This window comes from Culex quinquefasciatus, chromosome 3 (assembly GCF_015732765.1).
Source record: "Culex quinquefasciatus strain JHB chromosome 3, VPISU_Cqui_1.0_pri_paternal, whole genome shotgun sequence".
Taxonomy (NCBI): Eukaryota; Metazoa; Arthropoda; class Insecta; order Diptera; family Culicidae; genus Culex; species Culex quinquefasciatus.
The window spans coordinates 7,460,660-7,478,673 of record NC_051863.1 but is presented as its reverse complement, the minus strand read 5'-3'; the positions used below and the strand labels follow the sequence as shown (position 1 = coordinate 7,478,673).

The 18,014-nt window shown below is 34.6% G+C and overlaps 2 protein-coding genes across 6 annotated transcripts in view; one reads left to right on the top strand and one right to left on the bottom strand.

The window, feature by feature from the left end:
* Positions 1 to 18,014, top strand: part of LOC6032253 (axin) — a 68,032-nt gene that overhangs the window by 17,242 nt on the left and 32,776 nt on the right. The window lies entirely within an intron of this gene.
* On the bottom strand, positions 6,865 to 16,662 carry LOC6032254 (ninjurin-2). Of its 5 annotated transcripts, none has more exons than XM_038265099.1 (3): positions 16,208 to 16,645; positions 8,175 to 8,351; positions 6,865 to 7,264 (listed from the first exon to the last, which is right to left on the bottom strand). In XM_038265099.1, the coding sequence occupies exons 1-3, from the start codon at positions 16,256 to 16,258 to the stop codon at positions 7,058 to 7,060; spliced, it is 435 nt and encodes a 144-aa protein (XP_038121027.1). In that variant the 5' UTR covers positions 16,259 to 16,645; the 3' UTR covers positions 6,865 to 7,057. The 5 variants fall into 5 exon arrangements, with proteins under 5 accessions (XP_038121027.1, XP_038121031.1, XP_038121026.1 ...); XM_038265103.1 differs by having other exon boundaries at positions 7,121 to 7,489; positions 16,208 to 16,656; XM_038265098.1 differs by lacking the exon at positions 6,865 to 7,264 and adding an exon at positions 7,540 to 7,799 and having other exon boundaries at positions 16,208 to 16,661.

The window sequence follows — 18,014 nt, the reverse complement described above, 5'->3', positions numbered from 1 at the left end:
ATATTTGTGTTTCTTAAAATTTTATAAACAAACTTAAACAATCTTTTATTTTAATTGTTCTAAGCTATTGAAGCCATTTCATATTTTGCGAAGCTCCTGGTGCTCTCAAAAATAAATAATTTTAATGAAATACAAAAAAATATAATCGTTGAAATTTCAGCTTCTGAAGTGTCTCCATGGCAACAAAAAAAAAAATTACGTCGAATCTCAAGTTTACATCAACTGAGTTTACATGTGATTCATTTTTTCCGTGTCGAGTAAATTCACATTTTTTTTCTGTGTAGGCCTATAATAAATATATATTTGAAGAAAAAAAATCAGTGCCTGTGTTTAATTTTAATGTGTTGAAAAATTTAGATAAAATGTATTAAATTAATTTTTAACTCCAAAATATTCACTGGAAGAGTTGTTAATAATGCATATGTAACCATTTTTAAATGCATATGTAACCGTTAAAATTTTCCAAACATTAAAACGAATCATGTTTAACTTTAATATTCCGACTAAACGCCATTTTCAAATTCATTACTCATTGTATTCTGAAAATTGGTCCAGAATTTGAGCAAAAATAAAATTTTTAAACATGACAAAAAAATTTAATCAGATCTCAATTCTAAAGATAATTTTTTAATAAAATTTTAATCTATATACATGTTTAATAATTTAGGATTGTAACCATTTATTAAAATCGATGTTTGTTCAAGCAATATCTTGACTCTAGGAACAAAATCCTGCACATTTTATGGTTTAGAAATTTTATATTTACGAAACCTTGCTAAATTAAAAATAAAGAAAACTTTATGTAAGAATTCATAAATTGATTAGTTTTATCCTGTAAATCTAATCTTAGTCTGCACTTGAATTCAAACATACCAATATTCGAAGCATCAAAAAATAAGATTATTAAAACATAATTTATTGAAATGATTGAAAATTATTTTTTGAATATCTTTATTTAAAAATGATAAAAAATGTTTTTTTTTTATAATTTAAGGATTTTTTTAGTTGTAATTATTTTATATTTTTTTATGTATTTGATTTTTTTCATTTTTGGAATTTCTGATTTTTTTTTGAAATTATCATGTGTAATTATTATCTTAAATTTTTGTTTTAAAAGTAAAGAATACTTTATGTAAGAATAAAAATCAATTACATTTTTCCTGTAAATCAAATCTTAGTCTGAATTTTGCTACAAGAACTATATTTTACTTTCAAACGAAAATTTTAAAAAATGTCCTGTAGTACGGAGACTCTTAAAACTCCATACAAAAAAATCTCAAGGAACGGTCAAGTAAAGGTTTACGAAAAGACTTCTCTTAAGCGGTACGCAGCTGAAAAGGAACAGAAACAAGAGCGTCGTTTGATATTTCTTCGGGAGCAATATGTGTTGATGAGATTTTGATTTGTTTATTTGGATGCGACTGAAAATAACGTTTGAAAATAATGTATTCGCTTAAATAATATTGAAGAATTGCCTCATGAAGCTGACTATCAAAACGCTGAATCTTAAAATGCTGAAATAAGGAAAAGCCATTACAAAAATCACTTAATTTTCTGGTAAATATAAATTAATTTAGGAATACTAGAATTCAAACATAAAAATATTTAAAGCATCCAAAATTAAGATTGAAAAACATAATTTATTGGATTTTGAATAACTTAATTTTAAAATGATATTTTTTTTAGTTTAGGATTTCTTAAGTATCAATTATTTTATAAATTTTTCAGTTTTAGATTTTTTAATTTTTGGAATTTCATATTTTTTGATATTATTCTGTTGAATTGTTATCTTAAATTTTTTATGTTTTTATTATTTTTATTTTTGATTTCTGGCATTTCTTTGTCTTATACCAAAAAAAATTAAATCAAAAATTATGAAAATTTAGAAATTTGAAAGTGTAAAATTTTTAAATCTTCAATTAGCCGTTGCGAATATTATTCTGAAGTTTATGTCACTAAACTCTGACCAAAGTTGAGAGGGTTACAAATCAAAACTACAAGCTATGGTTTTATTATTTTAAAAGTGTTCAAAACACACTTTAAATCAGTACAGTTGTTTTGCATCATTAGTTTTCAAAATATCTAGCTGATGGCGAAATCCTTTTTTCGTGAGAAAAAACTTTCCGCGTTTCCGCGACATGTTACAAAAATTCTTAATATTTTTAAACGAGCCCAAACATGTCGTATATGATTATCAAAGCAGGAAAAACATTTCAAATTTGTTTTCCGGACCGACCTGGTCGCTGGTCCTAAAAAGACTTAATCGAAATAAGTTATTTCCATTAAAATTGTGAAGCTATTTTTTTTTTAAATATTGTATTTGCTTTCTGTTTTTTGGTCCATTTTGAAAAGGTGGCAACATAAACTTTGGAAAATATTTACAATTGATATTCAGAAATAAGAAATTATTAAAAAAAATAATAAAGAAATTTTAAAATTTTCAAAATGCAAATTCTAATCTGTAAAATATAAAAAATAGAAATTAAATAGTTTAAAAATGAATTATTGATCAGAAATTATATAATTTGAAAGTGATGTTCAATTAATTTAATTTCAGAGTTTTTGAATCCAAGCTTAAATTTTTTTAACGTTTTGAATATTTTTATCATTTTATTTCTTCCTTTAAAAATCGCAAGCTCATGCACAAAGTGAAAATTAGTATTCACTTAGTTGATCTTCCGATTTTTGATATATTAAATAAAAATTGGAGATTGGCCACGGTGGAAACTAAAAAATGTGACCAAAAGAAAGCATTTTGGACGAGTGGTTTCGGAAAAAGGTTTACGAAAAAGTAATAAAAAAATACACACAGATATTTCTCAAGCATTTTTCTCTAAGGTCTTAGATATTTAACTAACCATATTCTTAAAAGCAAAACGATAAAATTAGAATTGTATTTCTGATAATAGTCAAAATTCACTCAAATGTTTTTCATATTATTTTGAAAACAAAATCTAAATATTTTTGAGAAATTATGATAAATTTTGAAAAATGTAGAAAAAAAACATGTATTAACAGTTTAAAGGTTTTAATGCAAATAAAGGAGGGCTATTAATTTTTCAATCCAAATTCGACTAGCCGAAGCCTCGATTATCCAAAGTTTCGATTATCCGAAGTTCGAAGGACTTCGGATAACCGAATCAGGAACAAATGAAATCGGCATGTTTTATTTGCTTGTTTTTAACATCAAATTCGGCATATGTTTTTTTAATGGTCCAATACACCAAATTTTTGCTTTTTGGGTGTTTTTTAATACCCCTGACGGTTTCAAAAGCACCCAAAAAGCAAAAACTGGAAATTTGGTTTATCAGACCTTTAAAAAAAACACCAGAAATATTTCTTGACCTCCATTTTGACCGCCACATTGAATCCAAAAATTCTAAATTATTTTATGGTTCTTCAGGGGTCATACTTAAGTTCTACAATCAAAAATAAGACAACAAGATCTAAGGATTTTTGCTGTCCCTATTCAGACTGTAGTCCCGATTCGCCCCAGACGACGGTAATTATTTCTATGTAGCCCCTTAGAGCAGTCCGCTCGGAAATTGCTATTTTCGAAGGTTAATAACTTTTTAGCAAAAAACGTTACTTAATCCACCGGAAGGTGGTTGCTGCCTTCCTCCTAAAAGCCTTGCAACCACACACTACGAAAGCTTTGGCTAATTATACGCTTACTTAGTAAAGACACTATACATCTGAGTGCTGCCATCTAGGTATGATAAATTTAATGAACCATTTGAAAGCACTGCAGTGTTTGTGTGCGTGCACTGAGCGTAAAGTTCCGACAGCTCTCCGCCGGAGCTTTCAAATTATGTAAATAATGACCCTTTTTAGTATCAACCAAAACAGTTTTTCGAACATATCTTTTAAAGTACTGCACCAAGCCGGACGAAATTTAAAAAAGACTTAAAGAACCTGAAGGCAAATCCAAAAACATAGATTCGCAATTCGCAATTTTCAGTGTAAGAACGGGCCTTGACCGATCTTATGCACTAGGTTCCCGACGAACACGCACTGCCCTTACACCTACATCTCACCCTTGCTCTGAGTCAGTACGAGCAGCACGCTAGAACACGCTTTGAGTGTTCGTGCCAGGCATGCACACCTTCTTTTCCGGTTACGCATTTTAACTCGGCCGGGGGTGGTACATTACGTAGGGTTTGATGTAAGTATAAGCGCCTAACCATTTATAGTGTGCCTATTAACTTTTATTAAAGCAAAAACTTTTTTATTTTTAGTTTGAATTCAAAACTAATTGTTATTTACTGTGTATTGTTTTCTCCTGAAGTCTTTCCTAGTGTTGAGTCGTGTTTATCTGTTGCTATTTCTTCTGTCGCGGTGTTTTGTTACAATGTTTTGAACCTAAGCATGTTATTCAAAAGTTTACCAAAAGTACAATAGTAATATTTGTGTTAATCCTTCAATCATTCTATAAATTGAGTAAGGGCTTGAACCTCACTTGTTAGAAGAAAAGGGTGAAGGTTGAAAACAATAGACAGTAAAGGAGAATATACTTTATAAAGAATTTTATTTATTTTATTTATTTGCGTTTAAGGACCACTTAACTCAAGAGTCATTCGGGTCCGAAACTTTATAAAGAATCAATAGTAAGAGAATCATAATTGTACGTAAAAAAGTAAAAAGAATAAGCTTAATGTAGTAGATCTAGAAATAGACAATAGTTAATAAATAGAGATAACAAACAAGCTTAGATTATTGTTATGATAGACTAGATACAAAATTAATCAAATAAATAAATAAAGAAGTAAATCAACAAAGAATAGGCAAATGATAAATAGACTTGGTATTACTAGTACATTAGGGGAAGGTTTATTTTAAAGAAAACACACAGTTTGTTAAAGCAGCATTATTTGGAAAAAAAAGTGCAAGCATTGAGAGATACGAGAATCAAGAGTTAATAAATCAAAACCAAAATGGTAAACAGAAGAATTAGTGAAGAAGTACGAATCAGTAGAGCAAAATAAAAATAGGAGATAGGTGGTAGCTGAGAATGAAGAGAAGAGAAACCCCGTTGTGCGATGTTTCAGGTACATCCACAGCAGTTGACTCAACATACTGCGAATCAAAACAATACCGTCTACAATCACAAATTACTTCCCTTTCCCACATTGTCGCGCCCTTTCTTTTAGCCGTCTCGACTCTGACCCGCGGTGGTCAAAGGTTTACGATCCGTTTCCACAGGCCACCAGCTAGGTCATCATGAAAACCAAGCCAACGTGGAGGTAAGAAAATAGGACACTCGCAAGGAACCAGAGCTATACTGTTCTGATCAAGATAATTCGGATGATCTAACAGAACTACGGATGTAGTTAGTTACGCTCCTTCCAGGATGTTCCTTACGTGGACGTCAACCGAAGAGCACGCAACAAGGTCAGTGCCATTGCATGCTCTTAGGTATCAATCCTTGGCCTGCAAATCCAAAAACATAGATCCGGACAAAATCGGTCGAGCCAGTTCCGAGAAAAGTGAGTGAGAAAAAAAAATTCTACGTCCATCCACACGCACAGACATTTGCTCAGAATTTGATTCTGAGTCGATATGTATACGTAAAGGTATATCTGGGAGGCTTATTTAAAAAGTTCAATTTTTGAGTGATTTTATAGCCTTGCCTCAGTGAGGTGAGGAAGGCAAAACCCAAAAAAATAAGGTGTCTTCGGGAAAGTTTTTCCAAATTTAAAGAACATATTAGTTCTGAAAATTTATAAGAACTGGATAGTTATTGCGGCTTGCATTGGTCAAAAACTGAAACAGTTGCTTTTCTCCATACAATTTGACGATTTTGCCCAAACTTGGTGGTCAGTGGTCAGAAAAAGCTCAAATTTTGGAACTTAGGCTAGTGATGCGTAAATCTTTGATTTCAGGATAGCCCAAGTAATCCCAGATTTGGACCATCCTAACCAATGTAATGCTAAAACTACAAGATAAATGAGTTGTTACTGAATGGAACAATGTTCAAATCTGCAGCTCAATTTTTAAATATCCAAATTTTGGATCCATAATCTACAAAAACTGAGCCCGGCAATGGACAGGCAAATTACTTAGTTTGATCAATCAATTCTTGATTCTCTATCTTACAAATTATTTCTGGGAAGAGAACACACAATCATTGATTTAAGATTTTTTTAAAGTAGATCAATAAAAAAAAATGGAAAAAATTTCGGGGGGGGGCTGCAGCCCGGAAGCCCCCCCCCTGGCTACGGGCCTGACGCAAAGCCGAGATATTTGCATTTTAGTGAACAAAAAGTGACGAATTTTCAAAATTCTTTGTATATAAGTGTTTTAGCATAAAACATTGGCTACTGGCTACATCCTATAAGCTGAATTTGGCTGCTAAATTTTTTGACTCGTTTTGGGGAGTGATTTTTGAAATTTTTTGGCTAAAAAATACATTTTTTTCTCCCTAAAACTCCCTGCCCTGCCCGAACACAAGCTTATATGGACTATGTCTGCACAGGAATTTGTTCAGGGGACATTGAACTATAACTTGAAGCCCAAGGCGACCAAATTTGAATGACTTTAGTATGATTGTTACTCGCATTTCTGAAAAATACACGAAAAATGCACTTTTTTCATTCAAGCTCCGCGCGCGAGTTGTAAACCATTTTTGGGAATTTTTAGTTGTATGAAAATATTGTTCCTGACATCCTAATCTATCATTCTAGGGGTGAGCACCGAAGATTTGACAACTTTTCATTTTTTTGGGACGGCCTAGTGTCCACCAAATACGGGAAGACGTTTTCATAAAATTCATGAACGCTTGTTCACGTTTTTGCGAACTGTTTTTTTCCGTGTTTTTTTTTTTTGTGAAAAATGGAAAGTGATATCAAAAATTAATCAAATTGATTTGCCGTATCCTGTTTTATTTCAAAAATTTTAATACATGGTTATATTACAAAGTCCACAAGTTACATTGTTTGCTCTAAAATTTCGCTACCCTCTAAGCTAAACATTGGTAATAATATTTGGTTTCCGTATTTCGTTTCGAGATCAGATCATTGAAAGCCATGTCAGAATTTTGATTGCGCGAGCGGGTTAACTAGTCACTTTTGATGCTGTCTGCCGGAAAGTGGGGTCCCTGGTCGCTCATCTGCTTGACCTCGAGGGCGTTAATCATAATGTTGATCACCACCGTGGACATATTGAAGCCAAGCGAAATGTTCTGGACCATGTTGGCGACCTTGTGGTTGGTCTCCTTGTTGATGTCGAAGTTGGCCAACACGATACAGGCGACGCCTTGGGCAATCTGGACATTTTGCAAAGCAAAAAACGAAACTTAGTAACGGTTCTAACTGTGAATGTAGGGAACTGCCGGATCCAGGCCAAAATTCATCTTGATTATATCGCAGAACAGGGCCATCACCACGAAGCCAAGCGAGAAATGATTTAGAAGGTTCGCGACCTGCTGCTGGAGTTTTCCCTTGTGGAAGTTAACCAGCGATAGGATAACCGCCAGCATGGCGGCTGTGACCTGCAAAATGAAGGTCCGGTTAGGAGGGAAAGGGGATGTTAATGGTGTTAGTATGGAGTGTTAGTCGGGGATCAATCTACACTTCGTTTCTAGTGCTGCTCGATGGTCGGGAATCGACCGTTTCGCGATCCAACAACCGTAAGGGCTGGGACGAATGCTCGATACCGAAACCAGATATTATTACGTTGATTAGTGAGAGTAGGAAAATTAGTACGAGTATGACATCGTTTAGTATGACGGCGGCCGTTTGGTCAGTTTTTCGATTGATGTTCAAACTACCGATTATTACAAAGAGGATTCCCACAATGAGCTGTAACGAGAGGCAGACGTAGTCTGTGAGTTGTTTAAAAATAACTACAAACAAACATCTGACATGGATTTCGAATGATTCAGACCGTGAATGATAGGGATTGCCTCCTCATCATCCTTTAATCAAGCACGTATCGCAAAACCTTCGGATCAAAAGCCGAAATTAGCAGATTTATCATGGCAACCAGAAAGGCACCCCCCGTTACAATGTAATTGATGATATTAGCCGATCGGTGATACTCTTCGATATGAAGTCGACAATCTCGAAGCAAGCTCAGGGACAGATTTAGTGCTCCCATCGTAACCTTCACGGTGTGGGTTAATTGCGTGGATTAAGTTTACAGTTAGTGTGAGCTACGATAAATGAGTTACTCACCTGCAGTATGATTGAGATACTAATCAGAGTCAGCATCAGGGTGTAGAATTCGTGCTTTTCTCCGACCTGCAGGATGTACTTGAGCTGGGACGCGTTGGCCGTCAACAGGGCAATGTCCAGCATACCCTGGGCGATCGTCTTCTTGGTGGCATACCGGTTCGCGTCCATCGATTTCAGCTGAAAACGAGATTCAAATTTGAAGTTGTACAATTCTGATGATTTTTAACGAAATCTTTAATCCTTTATTTGTGCATCACACATTTCGCGACTTCCTAAGCCGCTTAGAACCCCTTCCCAAATTTAATGCTAATTTCATTAAGAAATCGTGCATAACTTATGCGGCAGCCAATTAAAAGTGTAACTGCCTGCTGCTGCTGCACGCAGGGGCACCCTCGTTCAAAAAAGCCCACGTTGACACGTTGATCGGGGACGGAAATTTGATGTGACAATAATAGCGGGATTATATGCAAGAGCGGCCGACTTGCAAACGCAAAATTGCACGGCCAACGATTTTGAGCAGTGGTGGCACCCCTATTTTTCGATCGTTGGCACTCTTAAACGTCCGTGGATTATTGTTTTTTTAATTTATAGAAGTTTTACAAAAGGTGAGCTAGTTTTTTTTGGAATTTAGTTTTTTTTTTCTAAATTTTTAATAGATGGTTTGATTGATGATTGAATAAAGTTCATCATTTTTGAATTATTGAGATCAAATTATCCTTTATATTTTAGCGTTTCGAAAAAAAAACCAGATAAAAAAAGTTCTTTCTTTTCCATTGTTTTTGTATTCAAACCAGGGCTGCGGAGTCGGGTCATATTTCAAACGACTCCGACTCCAACTCCGGCTCCGGCTTTCAGCTCCAACCGACTCCGACTCCAACTCCGGCCTACCAACTCTAGCCGACTCCGACTCCAGCTTTCAACAAATGGTTGGCTCCGACTCCGACTCCACATATTTTGAAATGTTTCAAAAGTTATTAAAAAAAACACCTTCAAAACTGGAGATATTTTTTTAATTCTGTTTCATTAACGTATAATATCTTGTAATTTAGAAACTATTTTTCCGATTTTTTAATATAACTTATTTTCCTTGAGAAGAAATTAAATAATCCTATTTATCATTACTTATCATTAATTACTTCTCAAGGAAAATAAGTTCGAATCACAAAACGGAAAAATAGTTCCTGGATTACAAGTTTTATACGTTATTGAAACAGAAATCAAAAAATATCTACAGTTTTGAAGGCGTTTACAAAAGAATAGTTTTGTAAGTAAACTTGGATTTATTTACTTAACCTCAAATTATATAATAACAGCAATTCCATTTGAAAAGAGCCTAAACCAAAAAAATCGGGCTTTAAATTTTTTGTTTGGCGATTAAAGTGACCTACATCGTGCTAGGGTGGTTCAAAAAATGGCAATTTTCGTCAGTTTTCGCAAAAACCAAAAAATAATATCTCCGCGTCATTTCATTCGATTTTATCTGTCTTAGACGCAAAAGAAAGGTGATAAGTTTGGCTATTTGAGAAAAATAGTAAGAAGTTTCAAAAATGTGGCAAAGTACTTTTCTATCGCAAATTCGATTAAGCTTTAAAATTTTTTTTTTAAAGGTTTTAAAAAAAAGTATTTTCCCGAAATTTATATCTCTTTACTTGTTTTGATTAAAAGTTCAATAAAAAATCGTTTTTTTTTTCTTTGTAACTATATTTTTCCGAAATCTGTTCAAAACCTTCCAATGGTTTCTCTGTATGGGACTTTTTCCAAAACCTCTGTCCACAAGCTGAGGTCAAATATGAAAATGTCAACATTAATTTAGTCCAAAAATATTTCAGTTAAGCAAAAAACACGCTTTTTCTGGTTTATACATTAGCACATGGGACAATTATGCTTTTACCAAAGTGTTGCAAATAAAGCCAGTGATTTTTTTCCAAAACACAGGGAACAAATAAATAATTATTGGTAAAATTAAAAATTTGTAAAATAATTTGAAATGCTGAAAAAATATTTAAAACTTAAGAAAAAAAAACATTATTTTTGTAACTTCATTAATTTTTATCCGGGACCGTGGTGTAACGGTAAGCGTGGTTGCCTCTCACCCAGTCGGCCTGGGTTCGATCCCAGAAGGTCCCGGTGGCATTTTTCGAGACGAGATTTGTCTGACCACGCCTTCCGTCGGATGGGGAAGTAAATGTTGGCTCCGGTCTAACCTAAAGGGTTAGGTCGTTAGCTCAATTTCAGGTGTAGGAGTCGTCTCCCTGGGTCCTGCTTCGGTGGAGTCGCTGGTAGGCAGTTGGACTTTCTATCCAAAGGCCGTCAGTTCGAATCCCGGGGTGGATGGAAGCTTAGGTGTAAAAATAAGTTTGCAATTGCCTCAACAATCAATCCTTCGGACACCTAGTTTCGAGTAGGAATCTCGCAATCGAGAACGCCAAGGCAATGCTGTAGAGCGAATAATTTGATTTTGATTTGATTAATTTTTAGCAAATTTATTACAGTTACTGTTAAACCGTATAATTCATTTTGTGATACTTTTTACATAATTATTATTTTTCAAATTAAGCTTGAAACATGACCAGAGCTTATGGACAAAAACTCTACATAAAATTTGTACTAGCATTAACATGTGTAATACTTAATTTACTAAGTTAATTCTATTTTTTTTTTCACTAAATTAAATATATTTTTTTTTTCAAATTTAAGTTGATTTCAAAAATTTGTATTGCAATATTAAATCTACCACACAAATTTTGGTTTCTTTGGACAGCTAAGTGAAATAGTTTTTCCTCCGACCGAAGCAACAGTGCTACAAGCGGTCCGTTTGATGTCCTTGCGCGTCGAGGAAATAGGGACTGAAACTGTTCCTTCCGAGTGTGGTGTTAACAAGGATTTTTTTTTCTTTGTCACCATCATGATGTACAGTCAGTTGCACACTTAATGTCATCAAGATTTTTTGTACAATCCAACCTCGATTATCCGATGCCACGAATCACGAACAAAAAAAATCCGCTATTTTTAATTTTCTTATTTTTAACATCAATTTCGAATTCAGCAACCCCATTTTAGTCAAATTTGAATTGTTGAAAATTGGTTGAAAATGCCTATTAAATAATTTTTTTAACAATTCATCACCGCCATTTTGGCCGCCATCTTGGATTTAAAAATGTTAAATCACTTTAGAGTAGTTTAGGGGTCAAACTTGAACTAAAGAATCAAAAATAAGACAATAAAACATGTTTTTTTTCGTGATTCGATTATCCCAAGTGAAATTTAGCTTAGGCCTTGGGTAATCGAGTCAGGACTTTTGTTACTGTTAATAATTTCTTGTACGAAACAAGTCTTACAATTTCTTGTTAAAAAATTGAGTAATTTTTAGCTACTGAGTGTGCCCAACTGTACTAGTAATAACTGTTTCTGTCTGTACGACACTCTCGTAATACAATTACAAAAGTGATTATAGATTCCCCCTCGATTTCTTCTCCCTCCTCTTTTTCTGTACACACGACTGTTGGTTAGAAGTTTTTGTCACTCGGGCGGTCCGATTCACCGGGATCGCGGGGAGTTTTCTGTTTCCCTGCGGCTGATACCGAGATAAGAAACAGTGAATGCTTTCTAGTTTGAGGTTAATACTAGAATTTTATTATTTTCCTCTTAGTTACATCCTTTTGAAAACAATTACTTTCCTCTAACGTTTCGACTGTTTATGTTGTCATAAAAGTTTAATTTTTGTGTTATTTAACATTAATTGCTTATTTTACTCCACAGTTTCATATACATGATTGAACGAAAATGATTTTTTCCCTTCAAATCTCCATCATATAACGATTTCACTGTCCACGCGGGAACCCCTTCCAAGCTGCATAAACCTTGAGCACAATTTCATTATAGCATGTGACAAAAATCAAGCTAAACATGATCAAAACATCACATTCAGCTTCCGCCAGGACGAAATTCCCCTTCAGGCCCTGCGAGTTATGTTGGCAGTTGCGTCGCCAAGCACCTAGTAGCGTTCAATTTGCGTGCGCGCCCTGAGGCAAAACTTATTTATTCTAGGTGTAACTTGAAACCTAGAGTCGCGTGAGCCCATCACAAGGGTGGATTTTCGGGCAGAATCATGATCCACGCTTCGGTTGAAGCCAACTAGAGAAGCAAGGACAGTGAATGGAGACGAACGGTCTCACGCTGTGACGACGAGTGTGAGATTGGTAGCACGTGGTGATTCACGTTTCGTAACAGTATTCTCCGCGCGGAAGGAGTTCCCAACATGAAAGAGGGATTCGCAGTCGACGCGGTCGTTCCACTGTGTGCTAACTATCCGGTTACAGACTGGGAGCCGGGAAAACGGTCCACGCACGAGGCCTTCAAAGCAGGACACGCTAGTCGTCGACGATAGTCCCGTCGGAGCTGTCGCGTTGCTGTGAGGGTCAAGCCGTGTTGGATTAGGAAAAGTGCAGAGGAAATTTGGCATTCAAGTCACGCGTGAAGCGAAGCCAATTCGACCAAAGATTAGCTCGAGACGAGCAGGGAATTTCTATTGTTAACAGAAGGTAATTATCGGTGGTTCGATTAAATCGATAGTGTAAGCTTGAAACGAACCGATGAAAGTATGAATCAAAAGTGCAAACTATTGGCCTGGTTTTTTTTAAATAAAATTTATTTTTGCATATATTTTTTTTATTTCGGATAAACATTCTTGAAATTTGGTTGAAAATAAAATCAACCATTTCAAAGCTGTTTATTTTTAAGGTGGGCTGTTGAATTGTGCGATTGTTGGGAGTTTGTAATTTGTTATATTGTAATTTAATTAAAATGTTGCTTTTTCATGCTCAAGGATTTTATTGTTATGTTATTGTTTATGTAAAAGCAATTCTCCACCAAACCAGGAAATGGATTTTACTTATATTTTTGGATTTGGCTCAAACTTTGTAGGGGCCTTCCCTATCACCACAGAAGCCATTTTGTATCATTGGTTCACCCATACAAATCTTCATACAATATTAGCAGCTGTTCATACAAAAATGGTACGTAAATATTCGAAAATCTATAACTTTTCAAGGATTTTTTTGATTGATTTAGTGTCTTCGGCAAACTTGTAGGTATTGATGAGGACTGTTCAGAAAAAATGCACACAGAAAAAATGTGATTTTTTAATTAACTTTTTTTTTTTACAAAAAATCAGTTTTCCAAAATTCGTACAAACTTTCGATTTTTTTATTTTTTATATGTTTTAGGGAATAAAACCCCGCATCTTTAAAGCCATTCAGAAATATGGACCTACATTTTGCCAACGAGTTATGATTTTTTTTAAAGAGTGATTTTTGAAAAAAGGATGAAATATTGTACTTAAAATTTTTGACCTCATTTTTTAAGTAGAATTTGCATTCTAAAAGTACTTTTTTTTATTAATTGCGCTGTTTCTTAAATTAAATTAAATTAATTTGAATTAAATTTAAATTTTGTCCGAAAAATTCCTGTCTTTTTTTAATTTTTGGTTCATCCCTGAAAGTTTTTTTTTTTCTCAAAGAATTCAAAAAAATTTCTACAATTTCGTCTGAAAAACATTGAAGATTGGACCACTGGTTGCTGAGATACAGCGGATAAAGGAAAAAGAAACAGAAAATTGAATTTTCAAGTCTCACCCTAACAACTCTCAATTTTCTAATGTCGATATCTCAGCAAATAATGGTTCGATTTTTAATGTTAAAGTATGAAACATTAGTAAAAATTTTCGATCTTTTCGAAAACAATATTTTGTTTTTTTTTTTTTTAAATCAAGACAAACATTCAAAAGGGCCAAATAGTCAATATGACGCCCCCCTCCCCCCCTCAATCCTTAATATTTATTTTAAATATTGGTGATTTTTCTTAATAAGCTAATCAAACCTGAAAAAATCACCTATAGGATACAAAATACCTTTAGAAAACACTTGATTTGATTAGTTTTTCTCTACGGGTTATTGCGGGTTAAATTTATGGTTAAATGACAGACTGTCTGTGGAGAAAAATCTAACAATTGGTAACATATTGGTAAAAATTGGTAAAAATCTAACAATTGGAAAGTGGGGCAAGTGTAACAAGCTAAGAAAATGCTCGTTATAACCCATCAAAAACGTTAAAAAATCTGTCGGATTTTTTATAATCATCTTATTCCAGGTCTTGACTAAGACTTTGACAGAACAAGTTTTTAAAAAATCCTGTTTTTTAATGTAAAAAGTTGTTTTCAAAAAATTTCATTTTCCGTACGTTCTTCTCAACTAGTGGGGCAAGACGAACAACCCGTTGGGGCAAGAGGAACAATGCATGAAACAACATGTTAATCTGTTAACAATTGAACTGTTATCACTTAGATACATCAGATTAGAATGTATTTGAAACGTTTCTTTCATTTTTAGATTCAATAATAATATTTTACTCAAAATTTGATCGTTTTTAACGAAGAAAATTTATTACTAAGATAAAAAAAAGGAAATTTTCATAATATCACTATATTTTGTATGGACAATTTTTTTTTAAATCGTTTTTCAATTTTTAAGTACTTTTATGTATTTATTTCCCAATAAAATATGTTGTTGCAGCAATTCGTATTTTTTTTTTTTCATACTAAAAATTCATATGGTACACTTGCCCCTCCTGAACAAGATTTTTTAAAAGCTCTCAACAAAAATAACCAAAAGTTAAATCATACTCTATAATAGGTGCCAATCATTGGTAGGGACACTACTGATCTAGGAAAAATAACATTTTGATAAAATGAGCCTTAAAACGAACCCAAAGCCTTATTTTGAACTATCCAAATATTATAAGAAAACAAAGGATTTGAAAAAACTTCATTAAATCTCATGCCCCGTGGCGTTTACGTCGTTTTGGCGGTTATGTGGTAGTAGAATCAGCTAATTGCATTGCCACCAACAATTCCTCATACTGGAAATAATAAAAATTGTAAAAATTACGGCCGTACGAGCGATTGTTCCTCTTGCCCCATATGGTCGTCTTGCCCCAACCTTCCCCCAAAATTCGTTTGAATTTTAGATCAACAAAAGTTAATTTAAATGTAGTAATGCTAAAAACAACAGGAAAATCTGTCAACAAGATTAATTGAAATCAGGATTACTGTATAATGAAAACTTGGTTTTTTTGTAATTCCGTTGTGAAACTATATACTTTTCCTGTCACTCTCGAGCGACGAAACGCCCTACTTTTATATACCAAAAATAACAAAATGGAAAATTAATACTTTTCAATACCAGTGCTGAAAAGTCGAACTTTTCAGTACAATTATCGAAAAGCAATTTTTTTCAGTATTTTTTTTGCTATGAATGGTGAAATTATTTAACACATGGATGTTTGATATAAAATTCCATTCAAAAACTCGATGCAAAACTTGATTTTTTCAGCACTCGTCGTAAACTTCGTTAGATGAATAAATTTTTGACTCGTGCTAAAAAATAATCTTCTTTTTGCAACTAGTTGTATAAACAACTATTGTGAAATTTTATAATAATGTAATCCATTGTTGTCAAATATTGAAGACATCGATTAACTGATTAGTAGAGAACATAACACATTCAGCCTAACTATTTGTGATATCAAAATATGAATATTTATCCTATTCTAGTTAGACTCGGCAGTCAATTCTAGTGACTTCAAAACTGATGATGTTTTCCTCATTGATAAATCCACAACAAGATTATCATCGCCGACACTGAAATTCAAAGTGTTTCGAATGTTACCTCCTTATACATTATTGATGCTCTCAATCAGACAGCTCTTGTACCAGATATTATTGAATGTCCTTTCACAGTCCAAATATCATCGACTATGCACTCTCAGCCTAGCACAACAACTATTCTGACCGTTGTTTATCTGATATTGATTTTTCACCGCCAAACGATGACACCACACTAAAGCGGGCACTTATTCAGACAAAGTGTTCTTTTTTTTCTAGATCCACACTTATTATTCAATTTCATAATTTATGCTCCGTGTGTGCGATACACCCTGACCACGTATTCCCCGCGATAGCCTATAATCACACTTACGACTCGGTCACTCTCGCCACCTCCCAGCGCTGCAGGCAGAATCGAAGCCATCTCGAGCAGTGGTATCCAAATATTCGTCAGGAATGAAGCAATTTTCACACAGCAGAACTTCTTTCACGAGCTTTCACGAACTTTCCGAAGTATACCTCTTCTCACCAGGTTTGCAGGAGACAAGTACACGTCGTTGGATGTGGCCACAGGTTGAAGCTGATCGGCGTTCCGTGGGGGCCTTTTTATACTGTGGGGACCTGCTTTGTTCCCTCGTGGAATGTCCAGGCCGTAATTCCGCCAGGTGTAGTTCGAGCCTTTGCCATTTAGCGAATGATTCAGTTCGCTGGAAATCGATACCTTCTGGGGCGAAAGCTCCAAGTATGTTCACATGTGTAGGTAATGGTTTCATGCATCAAGCATAAAAGGATATTCTGTCTATAGTAAGACTCAATACACACTACTAGTTCTACTACGGAATGCATGAACACTTAATGGGACTCGCCGTTGACTAGCAACCAACGGTCGTAAAACAATGAGAAAGTACGAGCGCAGCTTTGCTTTTAGTCAGAGACTTGGAACGCAGCACCTGCTGGTGCCCTTTTTGGAGCTTTCATTCATAACTTGCTTTGCGAGATTCGTACAGGTGCAATCAAGGTGAGCAATGTAGGACACGCAAGTCTAAAGGACCATGCTATTATGCTAATGTTATTAACTTATATGGTCAAATGTCTCGAGTCAGCGTCTAGGATTGCGTGGAATTTTAAATAGGTCCATTGAACTTTGCTCGTCGAGCAGCAACTGGCAAGTTTTTTCGGGACAATTTTTCCCTACCAACGTAATTGTTCAACGATCCCAAAGTATTGCCTTCCGCACTGAGGTAAGGCTATAATCCTGCTCGAAAAATGAACTTTTGAAAAACAGCTCGTAGACCTATATTCATGTATACCTATCGACTCAGAATCGAAAACTGAACAAATGTCTGTGTGTGTGTGTGTATGTGTGTGCGTATTCCCCTTGGTGCTCAAAATTCTTGCCAAGTTTTCTCGGCACAGGCTGATGCGATTTGAGTCAAATAAGTTGCATTCGATCTGGTTTGGTGCCCCATACTGCACTATTGAATTGTTTGAAGATCCGATAAGTAGTTCAAAAGTTACGTATAAAAAAGTGTCAGAGTTGCGAATCGGATCTCACATAAATGCATGTAAACTATATCCAGACCCCTCACTCGACCCATCGTTGGTTAGATTATCAAAAGACCTTATTTATGTACTTTTTTGATGCCGGATCTCACTTAAATGCATGTAAACTATGTCCGGATCCATCATCCAGCCCATCGTTGGGTAGGTAATCAAAAAACCTTTCCAATGAGTCCAAAACATTGAAGATCTGGCAACCCTGTCTCAAGTTATGACCACTTAAGTGATATTTATGTAATTTTTGATGCCGGATCTCACTTAAATATATGTAAACTATGTCCGGATCCATTATCCAGCCCATCGTTGGATAGGTAATTGAAAGACCTTTCCAATGAATTCAAAACATTAAAGATCTGGCAACCCTGTCTCAAGTTATGACCACTTAAGTGATATTTATGTACTTTTTTGAAGCCGGATCTCACTTAAATGTATGTAATCTATGTCCGGATCCAGCATCCAGCCCATTGTTGGGTAGGTAATCGAAAAACCTTTCCAATGAATTCAAAACATTAATGATCTGGCAACCCTGTCTCAAGTTATGACCACTTAAGTGATATTTATGTACTTTTTTGAAGCCGGATCTCACTTAAATGTATGTAATCTATGTCCGGATCCAGCAT

Bases quoted from the DNA above. Each gene is read 5' to 3' on its own strand.
- LOC6032254 (XM_038265098.1), bottom strand. From the start codon at position 16,258: ATGGCTTCGATTCTGCCTGCAGCGCTGGGAGGTGGCGAGAGTGACCGA. The intron at 8,352-16,207 runs GTAAGTGTGATT...TCTCGTTTTCAG, and splicing joins GTGGCGAGAGTGACCGAGTC to CTGAAATCGATGGACGCGAA. The intron at 7,800-8,174 runs GTGAGTAACTCA...CTCTCGTTACAG, and splicing joins GTATCTCAATCATACTGCAG to CTCATTGTGGGAATCCTCTT.